Raw genomic sequence first — 18,554 nt, forward strand, 5'->3', positions numbered from 1 at the left:
ACCAATGATTTAGTACTAATATTTCTTGCATACTATAAGCTAAGGATTATGTTAAGTGAGACTTATGTGTGATTCATTTCATTTAACCTTCTCAAAACCATAGTAAGGTACCTTTAAATGTACCTTATGAGAACTAAAATGTTAAGTGAATTTCACAAGTTTGCATGGGGGACAAGACTTGAATCTTCATATCATTCCAAATATTCCACATAACTATTTATTGGTGCCATCAATAGCCATACCAACCAATAACTTGTTAAGAAACAGGCCTGAAATAAAGAGGCTGAGAAAAACTTCAGGGTTCCTAGCTCAGAGAAATTAATGAGATCATAATCTGGCTCCCAAGAAAAGAAACAAATGTAGGAAGAAAAGTTGGCTTGTGTGGGAGTTCTATATCCTGGAGGATTCTAAAACCCAGAAGAGAGTTCTAGACTACAGAGCTAGATCTGGGACTCCTTAGTATAGGCGGTAGCTAAAGAAATGAGTGTGCAAGACTTTTCCTTTTCCTAGAAAACCATAAAATAATGAGAGCCAAGATAGCACCAAGAAAGTACTCCGCTTTTGCCTTCCTGGGCAGAAATATTGTGCCATAATCCCTAATACTGAAGCTAGTCAAAGGCAAGGTAAAAGAGAGAGTCAGGAGTACCGTTTCCTCCTGCTTTGTCTATTTCCTGGTCTCTGAATTAGAGCCGTGATATGAGAAGTAAACACTGCAGGTCAACAGCTGTCTTGCCTGTGATAGACTGCCCTCATGAGAACCTGCTTTATTAATCACTGGTTTTGTGGACTAACCTAGCTGATCATTTCAGTGCATGATAGAGATGCGTGTTCTGAGTTCAGACATTGGAGTTTAGGGCGGTAATTTTCAATCACTTTTCAGACATTTGTTATGTGCCAAGCATTTCCAGTGTTTTATTTTATTTATTTTATTATTTATTTATTTATTTATTTATTTATTTATTTATTTATTTATTTATTTGTGGTACTGGGGTTCCTGGAAACCCTTCTACCTCCAGGCAACACTCCCAGACCCATTTTATATTTTTTTATTTGGAAACAGGGTCTCTTTTTTTTTTTTTGAAAGTCAATAAATACAGTTTATTCATAATTTTTTTTTTTTCGGTACTGGGTATTGAACCCAGGGACATTCTACCTCAAAACAGGGTCTCTTAAGCCAGTGAGGCTGGCTTGGAACCAGCGCGATCCTCCTGTCTCCGCCTCCCAAGGGTGGGGATTACAAGCCTGCGCCACCACACCCGGCAGCATTTCCAGTGTTTTAAAAGGATAAAAACATGAATGATACACAGCCTTCCAATTTCAAGGAGTTTATAGTCACTTATGGGTACAAATAAATGAATAATTATTATAATTTACCATACACATTTAGAGACTTGTACAAGATGCACTAAATATGCAAAGCTAGAAACCTTAGCTTTCCCAGACAAATTAGGAAAGACTTCACAGGTAAAGCAATTCTTGAACTGAAATTTGAAGAATTAGATGAAGTTTTCCATATGGCTGAAGGATATGCTGTTTTTAAAAGCACCTGACTTTATAGAAGTGGGTATAGGGCTACTTCATTCTGTATAAAGAAAACAGTGCAACTAGGCATGATGGAGCACTTTTGTAATCGCAGTACTTGCAAGGCTGAGACAGGAGGATAGCAGATTCAAGGCCTGTCTCAGAAACTCAGAAAGACTCTGTTTCAAATTTTAATAAAATAAAAAGGTCTGGTGGTTTAGCTTGGAAGTAGAATATCATACCCCTGGGTTCAATTTCTAGTTCTAAAAAGAAGAAGAATCAGTGCACAGTTTGGAGTTAAAAGTATTAGAACCCTTTCAGATAGTAAATACAAAATTATGTTTATTCATTTGTTTGTAACTTAACTTTGTATGATGTTCAGTTGACTGTGTTTCTGAAGAGTGTCTAGTGTACTGAAAATATAAAGTGCTAGTACTAGAAGCATGTCCACTTATTATTTCTGCATTGTAGGGGAAAATATATAAAGCAGGATAAAAAAACAGAAATAGGAGAAAGAAGTAAAGAAGAGAAGAGAATAAAAAAAATAGTAATAGAGAAGAAGGATGAAATAGAAGGAGAAAGAACAGAGTCCTCTTGGTCCAAGAAATCTCTATTTCACATCTAGCTTTCTTGAGATTGTTGGGCATAAGATTGATGGGAATCCATCATCCCAGAGGGGAGGTACAGCACCAAGCTTTGATGTTGAAAAACCAGTGTGCTACACCCTCCCGGATCTGCTTAGTCTTCACACCATAAACAATGGGGTTGAGCATTGGGGGCACCACCACATAAAGATTAGCCAGCAGGATATGGACATGTCTGGGAATGTTACGCCCAAAGCGGTGGGTCAGTAAGGTAAAGAAGGATGGGACATAAAACATGAGGATAACACAGAGGTGAGACCCACAAGTGCTGAGGGCCTTGTGCCGAGCATCCTGGGAAGGCAAACGAAACACAGCTTGGAGGATCAGCGAGTAAGATACAGCGATGAGAATCACATCCAAGATGACCATGACAATGGGCACTGAGAAGCCATACCAGATGTTGACAGTGATGTCAGCACAGGCTAAGCGGGCCACTCCAATGTGCTCACAGTACGAATGGGGGATGATGTTGGTTTGACAAAAAGGCAGCCTCTTCAGCAAGAAGATCACTGGGAAGATGATGCAGAAGCTTCGGGTAACAATGGCCAGGGCGATCCTTCCCACGACAGGCCATGTTAGCACTGTTGTATATCTCAGGGGGGCACAGATGGCCACAAAGCGGTCAAAGGCCATAGCTAACAGGATGGCCGACTCCCCCACAAACATTGTATGGACAAAGAAGACCTGGGTGACACAGGCATCAAAGGCAATGTCATGAGCATGCAGCCAAAAGATGGCAAGAGCTTTGGGCACAGTAGTGGTAGACAGCAGGATGTCTGTGACAGCCAGCATGGAGAGGAAGAAATACATGGGCTCATGTAGGTTATGTTCAGTGATGATGACCACTATCAGAATGCTGTTCCCCAGGATGGCCGTGATATACATGAGGCAAAGGGGTATTGACAACCAAATGTGATAAGCCTCCAGCCCGGGGATGCCGAGTAGGACAAACACTACTGGATGGAAGATGGTATGGTTGGTGTGAGGCATGCTGCACAGTTAAAGTTCTTCTATAATGGCTTGGAAGCTGATGCATCAGCTGAAAGGGATAGAAAGAGAAAATATCCATGAGAATGTGCAGAGATCACAAAAGACAGAATGGTTTCCTAGCTTGCTGGACTCTTCAAGGGAAAGTTCTGCTAAGGAAGGTTCATTGGGTACAGGAATGGCTTCTGGCCCCTGGTGCTCTGTTTGCATATGGAGCTTCTGTAGCAAATGTTTTAAGAATCAGTAGAGGCAACACCTGCCTCCAATCACCCTGCCCCCAGAATTTGACCCCACCCTACCTTTCTACTATTTCTATGTAAGTTTCATTTGCCCCCTACCCATGTAGTACTTGTTCCTTCCCCCAAGGTTTTACTCTGTTTACCTGAATTCCTCTCCCTTCCCAGTTATTTGCCCACATTTTAAAGTTAAAATACCTTAAGATATACAGTACTTTGTAATGTGTTCATAACAATTTCTCTTCTTCCTGAAGCCATATTAACTAAACTATATTTTAACTTAATTATATTTAGTCATATTAAGTTTATCTAGCTATTATCTTAGACTTCTGGCTCCCTGTGCATAGAAATAGAAATCCAGAAGGAGCTGGGGATGTATTTATCTGTCCTGACCCAGATTTACATTTTCCCTAAGGGCAGCAAGCAGTGCTTTAGCCAATAAAATCAAGAGGGGCAATTTCCATAACCCTCCTCAGAAACTTCTCAGGCTCTCTCCCAGACAATACAGGTAGACCTTGGTCATATCTAGACCTCCTTATCCATAGAATACCTAAACACTTCACACCTGGAAAACTATTCTGAGTAAAGGGGATACACTTTACATTCTGCGCCCGTCCTCAACTGGCTCCACTAATACAGTCCTCTTCCCATTCTACCTCTTCCCTAGCCCTCAAAACAATCAGGTTTCCCTCCTGCTGAAAAGCGTTATAGAGCCTTCTTGTCTTAGCTTTAAAATCATGTAATATATAATATATATATATATAATCTTCTAAAGGTAACTATCAGCTATTATGGATAAAGATAACTTATTAAAAATCTAGAAGGAGCTAGGCATGGTAGAGCATGCCTATACTCCCAGTCCTTGGGGGGTTGAGACAGGAGCATTTTACATTCGAGGCCAGCCTACACAACTTAGCAAGACCCTAAGCAACTTAGAGAGACCCTGTCCCAAAATAAAAAAGGAATGAGAGTGTAATTGAGAGGTAGGTAGCACCTGGGTTCAATCTCCAGTAACACACACACACACACACACACACACACACACACACACACACCTAGAAAAGAACATGAAGAAAAGAGAACGTGGAGGATTAAGAAGAGAATCAGGAATATAAAGGTATCCGATAAATACCAGCTAGATCTTCTGACAGAGAGGAGTGTTATTCTCTGTTTGTGAGTCCATCCCCCTGGTTCTGTACAAATGCACAGAGGGAGCCACTGCACTCCAGATGGGTCAAAGAAGGAAACAGGAACCGATTCCAACATCAAAGGCCCCACTCCAGCTAATAATTTGATATCCTCCAAGCCAGTGTATTTTAAATATGTGTTCAACTCCTATTCAGGGAGTAGGCTGAGCTTCACTAGGATAAACACAGAGGAGAAGGGCCACTGGTGCCTCTCTTTTAAAATGTTGGCCTCAAATTTATATAAACAAAACCACCACCCGAAAATGACTGTCCTTTACATAGTAGGGATTTTATTAAACATTTGTTTTCTCGTTATTTCTCTCAATCCCACTTGTTTTTAACATATCCCTTCTTAATAAAACAGATACTTTATATGAGTTCACAAAAATAATTCCTGCTCTCTGCTTACAATGCTACTGATGTCCTATCACCCCAATAGTGAGATACCAACGGTAGGCAGCAGGAAGGACAGCGGGGTCAGGAGAGCTGCTAGTGAAATTCTGGAAAGGAGATTATCGCCTATGGAAGGGAAGACCTGCATTTCATAGAGCGGCTCCTGAGGGCTCCAGCTCAGCCCTGCAGCCTCTCCACCAACGCCCTTTGGAAGGGGTGTGGCTCACGTAGGAGGAAGTCAGGGAGCGCAAGGGCACACAGGAGTACCTCCAGAGTCTTCAGGAAGCCCCCCTCCGAGCTTCGACAGGGAGAGAAATGAGAAAACACTGTGGGTGAGAACATTCACTCCTGGAGTCAGACTTCTCTCCCAGTTCATGCCTGATTAGCTAGATGGTTTGGGGCAAGTTGCTCTGTTTCTACATGCCTCCATTTTTTCCAAGTATACAATGTGGATAATTACAAATATCACAAGGTGTATTTTTTTTTTTTTTTTTTTTTTTTTTTTTTTTGGTGGCACTGGGGTTCCTGGAAGCCCTTCTACCTCCGGGCTACACTCCCAGACATATTTTTACATTATTTTTACATTTTTATTTGGAAACAGGGTCTTCTAAGCCAGCACACGTGGCTGGCTTCCAACCTGCGCGATCCTCTTGTCTCTGCCTCCCAAGCGCAGGGATTACAAGCGTGTGCCACCACGCCCGGCTCACAAGGTGTATTAAATGAATCAATCCATATAAGGTGCTCAGAAAATAAGCTATTATTGTTTATTGCTATTGTTATTACTACTACTCCTACTAAACTGTTTGGCCACCATGCTATTGTGGGTTTTCTAGTAGGTAAAATGTCTTTTCTTTTTGTCTGTTTTTGGTACTAGATATTGAACCCAGGGACTTTCTACCTTCAAGCTACACATGAGTCCTTTTTTTAATTTTTTATTTTGAAACAGGGTCTTGCTAGTTTGTTAAAAGTCTCCCTAAGTTAATGAGGCTGGCCTCAGACCTGCTATCTTCCTGTCTCAGTCTCCCAAGTACTGGCATTACAGGCATGTGCCACCACACCCAGCTAAAACTAATGTTTTTTAATAAATAAACACTCAAAAAATGTACACCTACCTAATTTTTTACTCTTTATAAACACTTTGAGGATTTTGTCCAACTTTGAGTTAGCATGTAGTAGTGTATCATGTGTAAATATCATCTGCTATATTTCATGCACAAATTTCTTCCTCTCCCTATGCTTGTATCTGTTGTATAAAATGCAGGACAGAAATAGAATGAGGAGGTTCTTTGAGGACTAGTCACATCTGACGCCCAGATTACTAAGAAAAGTTGCCTCCAGAGTCCTAAGCAAAGATCATGGTAAATTATAGATATTTAAGAAATATTTGAACAAATGAGTTATGAAATTAGTGAAATAATCTTTCTCTAGTATCTTGTTTCACCAAAAATAAGGTGGTGATCAAAGTCTGAGTGATTTTTATGAATAGTCCTCACTGATATTCCCTTCCCTGGTACAGCCTGATTCTGAGAGCTATATAAACTGTCCTCAAACTTTACTCAGGAAGTCTCCCCTCCCTTTGCCCTCCTGGGGCTCCTCTGTTCTCCCATTTCTATTCTACTTGTGTCCACCTGTTTCACTGGTGCCTTTCCCAAAGCCCACACTCCCACCGCGGGCTCTATCATGCTGCAATCCCACTCATCCTTTGGCCATGGCTTTTCTGGCTTTCTCCCACAGATCCATCTCCTCTATCCAGCCTCTCAGCCCTTGCACTTTACAGATACTACTAAACACACACACACACACACACACACACACACACACACACACACACACTGCTGCCAATCCCTCTTTCTGCCACCACCAATGCTCTTAAACTCACCTACATCACAGTATCAGCTGCAGGATTGAAAAAGTGGTAAAGGAGCACTAAAAAACCCTCTTTGCCTATTCGGAGACAAGAAATGGTAGAAAAAGAGAAGCCTAGAGGCTAATCACGTTGGCATGAGAGGCTGCCACTATTCCTGCGCTATGCAGGACCCTTATATGCAGAGACAGAGAAGCCAGCAGCTCTCACCCCTGGGACCATTGAGCATGCGGTCAACAAAACACAGGAGAAATGAAAACCCTTCCACTAGTGCCAAGAGGGAGCAGTACTAATTCCAGGGATAATTAGTAGCACCAAACAAACAAAAAACCTCATACACCACATACACACATAAGCACATTTAAAGATACAACAAAAAGCAATGACAGATATAAAGTAATAACAGCTAACATTTGTTAAGCCCTTAACTGTGTGTGACTGAGCTGTTTTCAACATAAATTATCTCATCTAATTCTCAAAACAACCCAACAAGAAAAAGCACTATTGTTATTTATTCTGAAGATGAGAATATAGAGGCTTATCAAAACTAAACAGCTGGTTAGGACTAAAGACAAAGGCCTTTAAGAGAACACGTGCAAGTGTCCAGACACAGTCCTGAAATACTGACTTTGAAGCAACCCAGAAAGGTCAATGACTCAAGGTAATTCCAAGGGGGGAAAAACCCACAAGATAATTTTTTTTTTTTTGGTGGTACTAGAGTTTCTGGAAACCCTTCTACCTCCGGGGCTACACTCCCATAATATATATATATATATATATATATATATATAGTGTGTGTGTGTGTGGTACTGGGGGTGGAACCCAGAGGCTTTCTACCTCTGGGTTATACTCCCAGACCTATTTTCTATTTTATTTGGAAACAGGGTCTCACTAAGTTGCTGAGAGCCTCACTAAGTAGCTGAGGCTGGCTTCGAACCTGTGCGATCCTCCTGTCTCAGCCTCCCAAGTGCAGGGATTACAAGTGTGTGCCACCACGCCCACCTATATATTTTTTTAATTTTAAACCAGCAAGACTGGCTTCAAACCAGTGCGATTCTCCTGTCTCCACCTCCCAAGCGCAGGATTTACAAGCATGCGCCACCATGCCCGGCCATAAGATAAATTTTTAAAATTATTAAAAATTTTGCACCATTAAAAGCAAAATTTATAAGCACATAATCATCATCAGAAACATGCAAATCAAAACCACAATGAGATACCACATCAGGCCCAGTAGAACAACTACACTTAACATTTTAACTAAAATTTAAAAAAATAACAAGTTTTGGCCAAGATGTGGAGAAAGTATACATTGATAGTGGGAATAAAAAACAGAACACATATTGCTGCAGAAAACAATACAGTGGTACACACACACACACACACACACACACACACACACCAAAAAAAGATATATTCTATGATCTAGGAACTACATTTTTGGGAATATACCTAAAGAATAAAAAGTTGGGTTTGAAGAAATATCGCCAAATTCAGAGCAGCATTATTCACAATTGTTAAAATGTGAAAGCAACCCATATGCCCACTAACAGATGAATGGATAAGCAAAATGTGGTCAATACATACTAGGGAATATTGTTTAGCTTTTTAAAAAGTTGGGAATTCTGAGCTGGGCGTGGTGGTGCATGCTTGTAATTCCAGCATTTGGGAGGCTGAGACCGGAGGATTGCGGTTTGAGGACAGCCTCAGCTACTTAGTGAGGCACTGTGCAACTCAGACCTGTTTCAAAATAAAGAATAAAAAATAGGGCTTGGCATATAGCTCGAAGGTAGAATGTCCCTGGGTTCCATCCCCATTACCACACACACACACAAAAAAAAAACCAAGTTGGAAATTCTGACACATCACAACATTGGTCAACCTTGCAGACACTGTGCTATGAAGTTAAATAAGCTAGTTACAAAAATAATGTATGGTCCCACTTGTAAGAACTACTTATTGTTGAGACAGAAAGTGGAATAGTGGTTTCAGGAGACCTATGAGGCAAGGGAGTGAGGAGCTAGGTTTAGATTTGAAAGATAGAGTCCAGAGATGGAGAGTAATGATGGTTCCACAACAATCCAAATGTCCAATGAATAAGTTGATTAGGTATTACAGTGTTGTCCGTCCAAAGTATAGTTTTGGAGGGTGTGTGAATTCCAACTCTATTTTCTGTATGTGTTACTTTAGAGAATGTGGTTAATCTTTTCAAGTCTTTGTCAACTGAAGACTAGAATAATAAAAATACTGTAGGATTATGGTGATGGAATATATAGTTTCCTTTCCCATGCCTTACCTTGCCAAGACTGAGTAATAAAAAATAAAACTGAAGTGGTAAAACATGTATAAAGCAACTTGTGTCATACCTGAGTTATAATTTATCAAATAAATGATACCTTTATCAATATGAAAAAAACAATCCAAATGTCACTGAAGTGTGCAATGAAAAATGATCACAAGGGTAAATTTACTTATATACTTTTATTAGTGCAATGTAATTGTACATCACAGTGATATAAACATAAATGCATACATAAACTTTATATGTACATCTTATGACAATAAATGGAAAAAAGACAAAATTTATTCTTAGTGAGTACTTAATTAAAGTACCCTAACAATGTTGGAAGAAGAAAAATTTTTCCTAACTCATCTTGTAATTTAGGAACAATGAAATTTATAGGAAGCAAATATAAGTAAAAAGGGGTAAGGGGAGAAAGAGAGAGTAGTATCAACCCAAAAATTGAACTTCTAGGACTAGAATTATTATTTCAAAAAAAAATATGACATAAGTCCACAAAAGCCTTCAACACCAATGTTTTATTAGCTTTATTCATAGTAGCTGCAAAACAGAAATAAAACAAATATCTTTCAATAGAAGAATGGATATTTAAAGGTATGTACAGTGGAATATTATTCAGCAATTAAAATGAACAAAGTACTAGAATATGCAGCAACACAAACTAAAGGTTTCAATGTCAAGTGAAAGAATCCAGTCACAAAAGGCTACATACTGTGTGACTGCATTAGTATGAGGTTCTACATGACCAGTGCATGGCAGTAGGAATCAGAAGAGTGATTGTCTGTGGAATGGGATGAAGCAGAGGGAGTTTTGTTGATGAAAATAGTCTATATATTGAGAGGAGTATGAGTTACAAGAATGTCTACATTTGTCCAAAGGAGGAATTTTTGAGGATCAGAAAGTAATAAACAACAAAGAAATATGGGTAAATTCTTCTTGTGGATTTTTATTTTATGTGTAATAATTAAAATAAAAACTATAATACCATTTGATATTCTACATGCTAATACTTAAAAGTGGAAAGAGTAAAGAAACCTTAATGGTAAGGTTTCCATTAAAAGTGGTAAAATGTTGATACAGACTCTGCATGGCATGTGTACATTACACAAAACAATCTCTAAAAGAACTACACAAATAAACACACTTAAAACACTATAAATCAAGACGAAATCCTAAAAGTATTCAATTGACCCACAGAAAAGTAAGAAAGCAGAAGGAGGAACAAGATAGAAAAAGATAAAGAGAAAACAATAAAATGGTAGGCAAACCCTTACACAATAATTTCCATTCCTGAAAATTATCTAAATACACCAATAAAAAAAATAGAGACTGGCAGCCGGGCATGGTAACACACACTTGTAATTCCATCATTTGGGAGACAGGAGGATCGTGGTTCGCGGACAGCCTCAGTACTTAATGAGGCCCTTTGCAACTCAGTGAGACCCTGTTTCAAAATAAAGAATAAAAAATAGGGCTGGAGGTGTAGCTCGGAGGTAGAATACCCTGGGTTCCATTCCCAGTACTGCAAAATAAATAAATAAATAAATAAATAAATAAATAAATATTGGCAAAGTTAATTTTAAAAGTGCTCCAACTATATGCTATTTATAAGAAGCTAATTTCAAATTCAATGACATAGATGACATAAAGGGGTTAAAAATAAAAGTATGGAAAATGTATATCATACAAACATTTATCCTGCCAAAAGTGAGAAAGACCATTAATTTCAGATAAAGCAACTTCAGAGCAAAGAAAATAACTAGTTATAAACTGATCCATTAAGTAATAATAAAATAATAAATTCACCAGAAAGACATAATGGTTCAAAATCAATATACACCAAATTTGGAGTTTCAAAACATATGTCACAAAAACTGAAAGAACTGAAAAAGGAAACAGGCAAATTAAATTAAAATTTGGAACTTCAACACAATTGTTGATGCTGAAGTTCTTCCTTAGTAACTAATAGAAATACTCAACAGAATATCAACAAGGATATGAAAGAACACAAAGAACAGGATCTAGTTGATATACAACAAATATTCTCTATTCCCCCAAATAAGGAGAAAACACTTTGTTTTCCAAGCACTCGTGGACATCCACCCAAATTGATCTTATTCTGAGTCATAAAGCAAACTACATCTAACTTAAAAAAACTGAAACCGCCAGGTTTGATGGAACACTTAAAATCCCAGTATTTGGGAAGCTGAGATAGAAGGACATGGCCTTAAAACCAGCCCCAGCAACAGTGAGACCTTCAGCAACCTAGCAAAAATCTGTTTCAAAATTTAAAAATAAATAAAATAGAAGGTCTGGGGGTATACTTCAGAGGTAGCAGGGCCCTGGGATCAAACACACACACACACACACACACACACACACACACACACACACACACCTGAAACCACCACACAATTCTTTGACCATACTGGAATAAAAAATGGTAATCAATAACAGAGAGACCAAGATAATGTCTAAAAACCTAAAAATTAAATAACATATTTCTAAATAAACTATGGGTCAAAGAAGAAATTATTTTAAAAATATTCAAGAATACAGCACTGGTTGGGCATGGAGGCACTTTCCTGTAATCCCAGAAATTGGGAGGCTAAAACAAGAGGATCTCAGGTTTGAGGCTAGACTAATAAACTTGGTGAGACCTTGTTTCAAAATAAAAGGAAAGTAAAAAATGGCTAAGGATGTAGTTTGGAGATAGAATGCTTCTTAGTTCAATCCCCAGCCTCCCATCCACCAAATAGCACTGAATGAATAGAAAAGACAACATGAAAACGTGTAGGATGTAGCTTAAGCAGTGTTGAGAGAACTTTTCCAGCACCACACACCTACATTAGAAACAATAAAGGTCTCAAATCGGTAATCTAAGTTCTCACCTCAAGAAAAGAAAAAAGAAAAAGAAACTCAAAGCAAATAGAAGCATAATAAAGTTAAGAGCAGAAGTTAAGGAAGTGGAAAAATAGAAAAAAAATCATCAATAGAATAAAAAGCTGGCCCTCAACACATAAATAAAATCAATAAAGCTTGAGCAAGACTGACAAAGGTAAAGATATAAATAATCAGTAAGAGGGATACAGGTGAACAATTAAGAAAGAAGCAACGGTATATCCACTCAGAAAATAGTCTGCCAGGATAAGTCTTGGTTAGCCTGGGCTTCTATAATAAAAACATAGATTGTGAGGCTTTAACAGCAGATCTTTATTTCTCACAGTCTGGAGGCTGGGAAGACCAAGACCAAGGCACCATCACACGTAGCGTCCAGCAAGGGTCTGCCGTCTGGTTCAGTAGAGTTGTCTTCTTGTGGAAGAGTCAAGGAAGCTCTGTGTGGCCTCTTTATTCATGAGGGTCCTACTCTCCTGAACTCATCACCACCCAGAGCCCCATTTCCAAATACCATCACATTGGGGATTAGGTTTCAACATAGAAACTGAGGCGGAGAGGGGCATAAACATTCAGCCTACGGCAGAAATGTTCACAGTCTAGTTTATAGTCAGTTGACAAAACTAAACATTTAACATGGTCCAGCAATTGTACTCTAGGACATTTATCTCAGAGAAGTGAAAACTTATGTTCCCACAAACACTCATGCATGATTATTCACAGAAGCTTTATTTGCAATAGCCAAAAACTGGAAACACCTCTGACATCCTTGAGTAGATGAATAAACAGATGGCACATCCATATCATAAAATGCCACTCAGTAATTAAAAATAAATGAACTGTTCATACACACAACTTGATGAATCTCAAGAGAATTATGCTGAGTCAAAAAAATCCTTAAGGGTTATATATCACTATGGTTCAATTTATATAACATTTTTGAGAGAACAAAATTGTAGAAACATAGATTAGTGGATTTTGGTAGTTTTCAATTGAAGTGTAAGTGGAAAGATAAAGGTTAGCTATGCCCATAAAGGAGCAAAAAGAAGGATCCTTGTGGTGATAAAACCATTATGTATTGTGACCTTATCAGTGTCAACATGTGGATTGTGATACTATGCTACAGCTTTGCAAAGTAAATATTACACATGATCTCACTATATTATTTCTTAACTGCATGTAAATATATAATTATCTCATAACCAAGTATTTATGAGTGTGTATATAGCTATTTTAAAAATACATTAGAAGCCAGGCATGGTGGGGCACACTTGTAATCCCAGTACTTGGGAGGCTGAAACAGGTATGATAGGTTCGCAGCCAGCCTCAGCTACTTAGTGAAGCCCTTCACAACTTAGTGAACCCCAGTTTCAAAATTAAAAATAAAACCGGGCGTGGTGGCGCACACTTGTAATCCCAGCACTTGGGAGGCTGAGACAGGAGGATTGCCAGGTTCGAAGCCAGCCTCAGCTACTTAGTGAGGATCTTGGCAACTTAGTGAGACCCTGCTTCCAAATAAAGTATAAAATAGGTCTGGGAGTATAGCCCAAATAAAGTATACAATAGGTCTGGGAGTATAGCTAGGAGGTAGACAAGGCCCCTGGGTTCCACCCGCCAGTACCACACAAAAAAAATTAAAAATAAAATAGGGTTGGGGGTGTAGCTTAGAGGTAGAATGCCCTGGTTTCAATCACCAGCACCACACACACACACACACACACACACACACACACACACACACACATATTAGAGATACTATCTGTTGACCTGTAGTACTTTGCATAAAGTGAGTCATCACTAATATTTGTCCAGTGAGTAAAAGGAAACTGCAGAAACTAAATATTATTTTATGCCAAGATTATTTAAAAACAAACACTAATATTTATGTTCATATAGTGTATATGAGCATGTGGAAATATATGAAAGGAGCCAGGTGCAGTGGTGCACACCTGTAATACCAGTACTTGGAAGGCTGAGACAAGAAGATCACAGGTTCAAGGATAGCCTCAGCAACTTAGCAAGGCCCTCAGCAACTTGGCAACACCCAGTTTCAAGAGAGGAAGAAAGTAAGGGAGTGAAAGAGAAAAAAATATGTGAATAGATGTACAGTAATGCTAATAAAAAATTACCTTATACATCTCTTTATTGTAGTAAACACTTGTGAAATTCTAGTTTGAGAAGAGGCAATTAATGAACAACATTTAAAAACTTATGTAGGTGATTTAAGAAAGAAAACAACATAAAAAGATGAAAAGCAAAAATTATGAATGAGATTAATATGACTATAGGATGCTTTTAATACAGTGATGGTCAAATGGTATAAAATTTGCAAAATGCAAAATGAAGTAAATGCAGTTGTTCTCTCAAGGAATTTGCAGTGAGTGGCCAAGGAGAGAAGAAAGCTGAGAGGTTCGATGACAGCAAAGTACAGAAAGCAAACATCAGAATGAGGAAGAACACTCTGTGATCAACTTAAAACACCATCATGCTCAAGCTCCCTGGGCTACCAAACAGCCCTGCAGCATTGCCCGCTCCACACAAAAACAGAGGAGGATGGGCTGGGAACACAGGTGCACACGCGGTTGGCCAGGGCGGAAGTGAAGGTGGCAGCCTGCAGAAGAAGCATGTTTGAATAATGTGACGACTGAGACAAAACTGAAATTTGCAATGTATCCTCAGTACCAGCCAATGACGCGCTACAGAACTTACCCAAGTTCTGTGGGGTATCTGACCCTGCAGTCAGTACCCAAGGGAAGAAGGAGAAAAGGGGTGTGGCCAAAGAATTAGGGAACACTAGACTGGGCAGAGGGTGCATGCCTACAATCCCAGGACTTAGGAGGCTGAAACAGGAGGAGCACAGATATGAAGCCAGCAAGAAACTGTTTCATAATAAAAGAGCTGGGGGTATAGCTCAATAGTAAAGCACTCCTGGGTTCAGTCCCCTGTCTTTCTGTCTGTCTGTCTGTCTGTCTGTCTGTCTGTCTGTCTGTCTGTCTCTCTCTCTCTCTCTCTCTCTCTCTCTCTCTCTCTCTCTCACACACACACACACACACACACACACACACAGAACATTGAATGTCTCTTTAGAGAAGTGGGAAGATATGATTGCAGACCTATGGCAAAGAGAATTATGTGGCATAGAATTCACAATAGCAAATACAGAGGGGAGGCAGAAAAGTCCTGGATATATCACAGCCAGAAGCTATAATACTAAAGATAAAATGGGTGCAAGAATTTTGAAGTAAATTTGGATGCCATTTTATTTGCCTACAGATTTAAGGCAAAGCAATGAGTCTTCTCCTTCAGCCTCAAATGGTGCTTTGTTCCAGGGGAAGGAAGGGAAATACAGACTGAGGATAAATGAAATTATTCATGAGAATAAAATGAAAACCAAGCTGATTTTTTCAAGTCAGTAAAACCCTTATACTATATAGCCATTAGGAGAAGCTGTTTTGGATTCATACAGACCTGGATTAAAATAGAGACTTTTTAGAATTTGTGATTAGAAGTAAGCTACTAAAGGCTGGAGCTGTGTCTCAATGATAGAGTATTTACCCAACAAGGTATCTTGTTGGGTAAATGACAAAGTATTTACCCAACATATGCAAGGCCATAGGTTCCATCTTCAGCACAGAAGAAAAAAGAGGAAGAGGAAGAGGATGAGGAGGAAGAGGAGGAGGAGGAGAAGGAAAAGAAGGAAGAGAAGAAGGAGAAGGAAGAAGAGGAAGAGGTGGCAAGGCATGGTGGCATACACCTATAAATCCTAGCTACTCAAGAGGCCGAGGCGGGATGATCACAAATTCAAAGCCAGCCTGGCCAACTTAGTAAAGAGCTGTCTCGAAATAAAATTTTAAAAAGAACAAGGGAGCCAGGCGTGGTGGCGCATGCTTGTAATCCCCGCGCTTGGGAGGCTGAGACAGGAGGATTGCACGGGTTCGAAGCCAGCGTCAGCTACTTAGTGAGGCTTTCAGCAACTTAGTGAGACCCTGTTTCCAAATAAAATATAAAAAAGGTCTGGGAGTAGAGCCCGGAGGTAGAGCCTCTGGGGTTCCACCCCTAGTACCACCAAAAAAAAAAAAAAAAGAGCAAGGGATGTAGTCAGTGGTAGAGTGTTTGCTATCATGGCCCTTCAATCTCCAGTAATGCAAAAAAAAAAAAAAAAAACCCAGAAATATTAATAGTGTTGCATGAGATAATACAATAATGCATGAAGAGTGACTGGTTTATAGTATTCATTAAATAATAACTTGGGAGTGATATCAACTGTTAAGGTCTATATGCTATAAAAAGAAATGAAGCCAGGTATGGTGGCACACACCTGTAATTCCAATACTTTGAAGGTTCAAAGACAGCCTGGGAGATTAACAAGGCTCTGGGCAACCTAGCAAGACCCTGTTTCAAAATAAAAAAAAAAAAAAAAAAAAAGAAGAAGAAGCCAGGTGCAAACTTGTAATTCCAGCATTTGGGAGGCTGAGACAGAAGGATTGCAGTTAGAGGACAGCCTCAGCTACTTAGTGAGGTTCTTCGCAACTCAGTGAGACTGTTTCAAAAAATAAAGAAAAAAAAATAGGGCTGGGGTGTAGCTCGGAGGTAGAATGCCCTGGATTCCATCCTCAGTAGTGCAAAAGAATAAAAAATAAAAATAAAGGGCTGGGGTGTAGCTCGGAGTTTAAATGCCCCTGTGTTTAATCTCAGTATCCAAAGAAAAGAAAAGAAAATGAGTAATAATGCCTTCACAACTTCAGGGTAGAAAGGTACTTAATAAATAACTTACAAAAAGTAATTATTTTACAAGTGCCAAATAGCAAAAGTACTAAAATCTAAATTAGAGCTGGGTGTAGTGGCATATGCCGCAGGTTTGAGACCAGCCTCAGCAATTTAGTGAAACTTTGTTTCAAAATAAAATATAAAATAGGGCTATGGGTATGGCTAAGAGATAGAACATTCCTGGATTCAGTTCCAGGACCAAAATAAAAAACAAAGCAAAACTGAATTAGAGGGCACACTCTAAATTCATGATAATTATTATCTTTAAGATGAAATAATAAAACACTAGAGGGAACAAAAGAATCATTAATTCTATCTGTAATTTTATTACCTTTAAAAATACCTAAAAGTAAGTGGAATAAAATATCAATAATTGACAATTCTGGATATGTTGATACTTGTGTGTGTGTTTATCCTTTGCACTTTTAAATCTATTAACTATTTCTCAAATAAAAGTCTGACAAAAATACAAAGAACATATTGAAAGCAAGGGGATTAATTATGAGGCTGTTGCAATATTTCAGACTAATATTGTGAGGTATAAAATAAAATATACTACAATGGAGACAAAAAGGAGTCAGATACACAAGCTTCTAATGTGGTGGGTGGGTCTTAGTAAATATTTGAATGTTGTCTCAATCCATTCATGCTGCTATAACAAAAGGCCCTGGGACGGGTAGCTTAAACAGTCAACACTTTTCTCTAACCATTCTGGAAGCTGAGAATTCCAAAGTCAAAGTGCCTGCCAGTCAAGTTCCTGGTCAGCTTGTAGTCAGCTCCCTCCTCACTGTCTTCACAAGCCAAGGGAGAGAGAACTTGCTCTTCCCCTGTTTATAAGGACATTAATTTCATTCAAGAGGGCTCCATCTCAGTAGCCTCATTTGACCCTAATTACTACCCCAAAGCCCTATCTTCAAATATGTTCACATATTAGGTCATTGATAAGCAGCAGGGGGGGCAGTATATCCTTTTACATCTATCTATATGCTCATATACAAACATACAGATATTTAGTGTCCAGTCTTTTTATGATTTTGGAATTAAATATGTTTTCTGCAATATCCACTTGCATATACTTAATGAGCATGTGTTTACCCTTAGGTACATAATAGTAATATATTGCAGACATACTTCAACCAATAAAAATAGCTCTGATGTATTCTTTTTAAATAACTGTATACACTCAAATATTATTTATGAGATGTAAATTTACATGCAGTTAAATAATATAGAGAGATCATGTGTAACATTCTATCTACTTTTCCCCAGCAGTAACACCTTGCAAAAGGTAGCACAGTATCAGAATTAGGATATTTAAACACTTTTTAACCATTTGCCATGTGTGAAACAGTTCTACTATTTGTATAGTTCCCTATCTTTAATGTGTTATTAATGAAGTTTTTGAATGTTATGCTCATAACTGTTTTTCCAGTAAACCCTGTGATTTTTACTGCATGATTTTACATAGTATGGCAATTTTAATTTTTTTTTTTGGGGGGGAGGTAGTAATGGGGGTGGAACCCAGGGCCTTTTTCTATCAACGGGTTATACTCCCAGACCTATTTTATCCTTTATTTGGAAACAGGGTCTCACCGAGTTGCTGAGAGCCTCACTAAGTAGCTGAAGCTGGCTTTGAACTTGTGGGATCCTCCTGTCTCAGCCTCCTAAGTGCAGGAATTACAAGCGTGAACCACCATGCCCGGCTATAGTTGGCAATTTTAAAGATATGTCTCCTTATAGTAGAAAGAACTGTAGTCA

At 38.8% G+C, this 18,554-nt stretch overlaps 1 protein-coding gene across 1 annotated transcript; it reads right to left on the reverse strand.

Annotated features, from left to right (window-relative positions):
• Window positions 1-2,186: 2,186 nt before the first annotated feature.
• Window positions 2,187-3,155, reverse strand: OR52B2 (olfactory receptor family 52 subfamily B member 2; the record flags this gene model as incomplete). The annotated part of the gene is made up of 1 exon (XM_080702015.1): window positions 2,187-3,155. The coding sequence occupies one exon, from the start codon at window positions 3,153-3,155 to the stop codon at window positions 2,187-2,189; it is 969 nt and encodes a 322-aa protein (XP_080558141.1).
• Window positions 3,156-18,554: the final 15,399 nt, after the last annotated feature.

This window comes from Muscardinus avellanarius, assembly GCF_963383645.1.
Source record: "Muscardinus avellanarius genome assembly, chromosome: 1".
NCBI lineage: Eukaryota > Metazoa > Chordata > Mammalia > Rodentia > Gliridae > Muscardinus > Muscardinus avellanarius.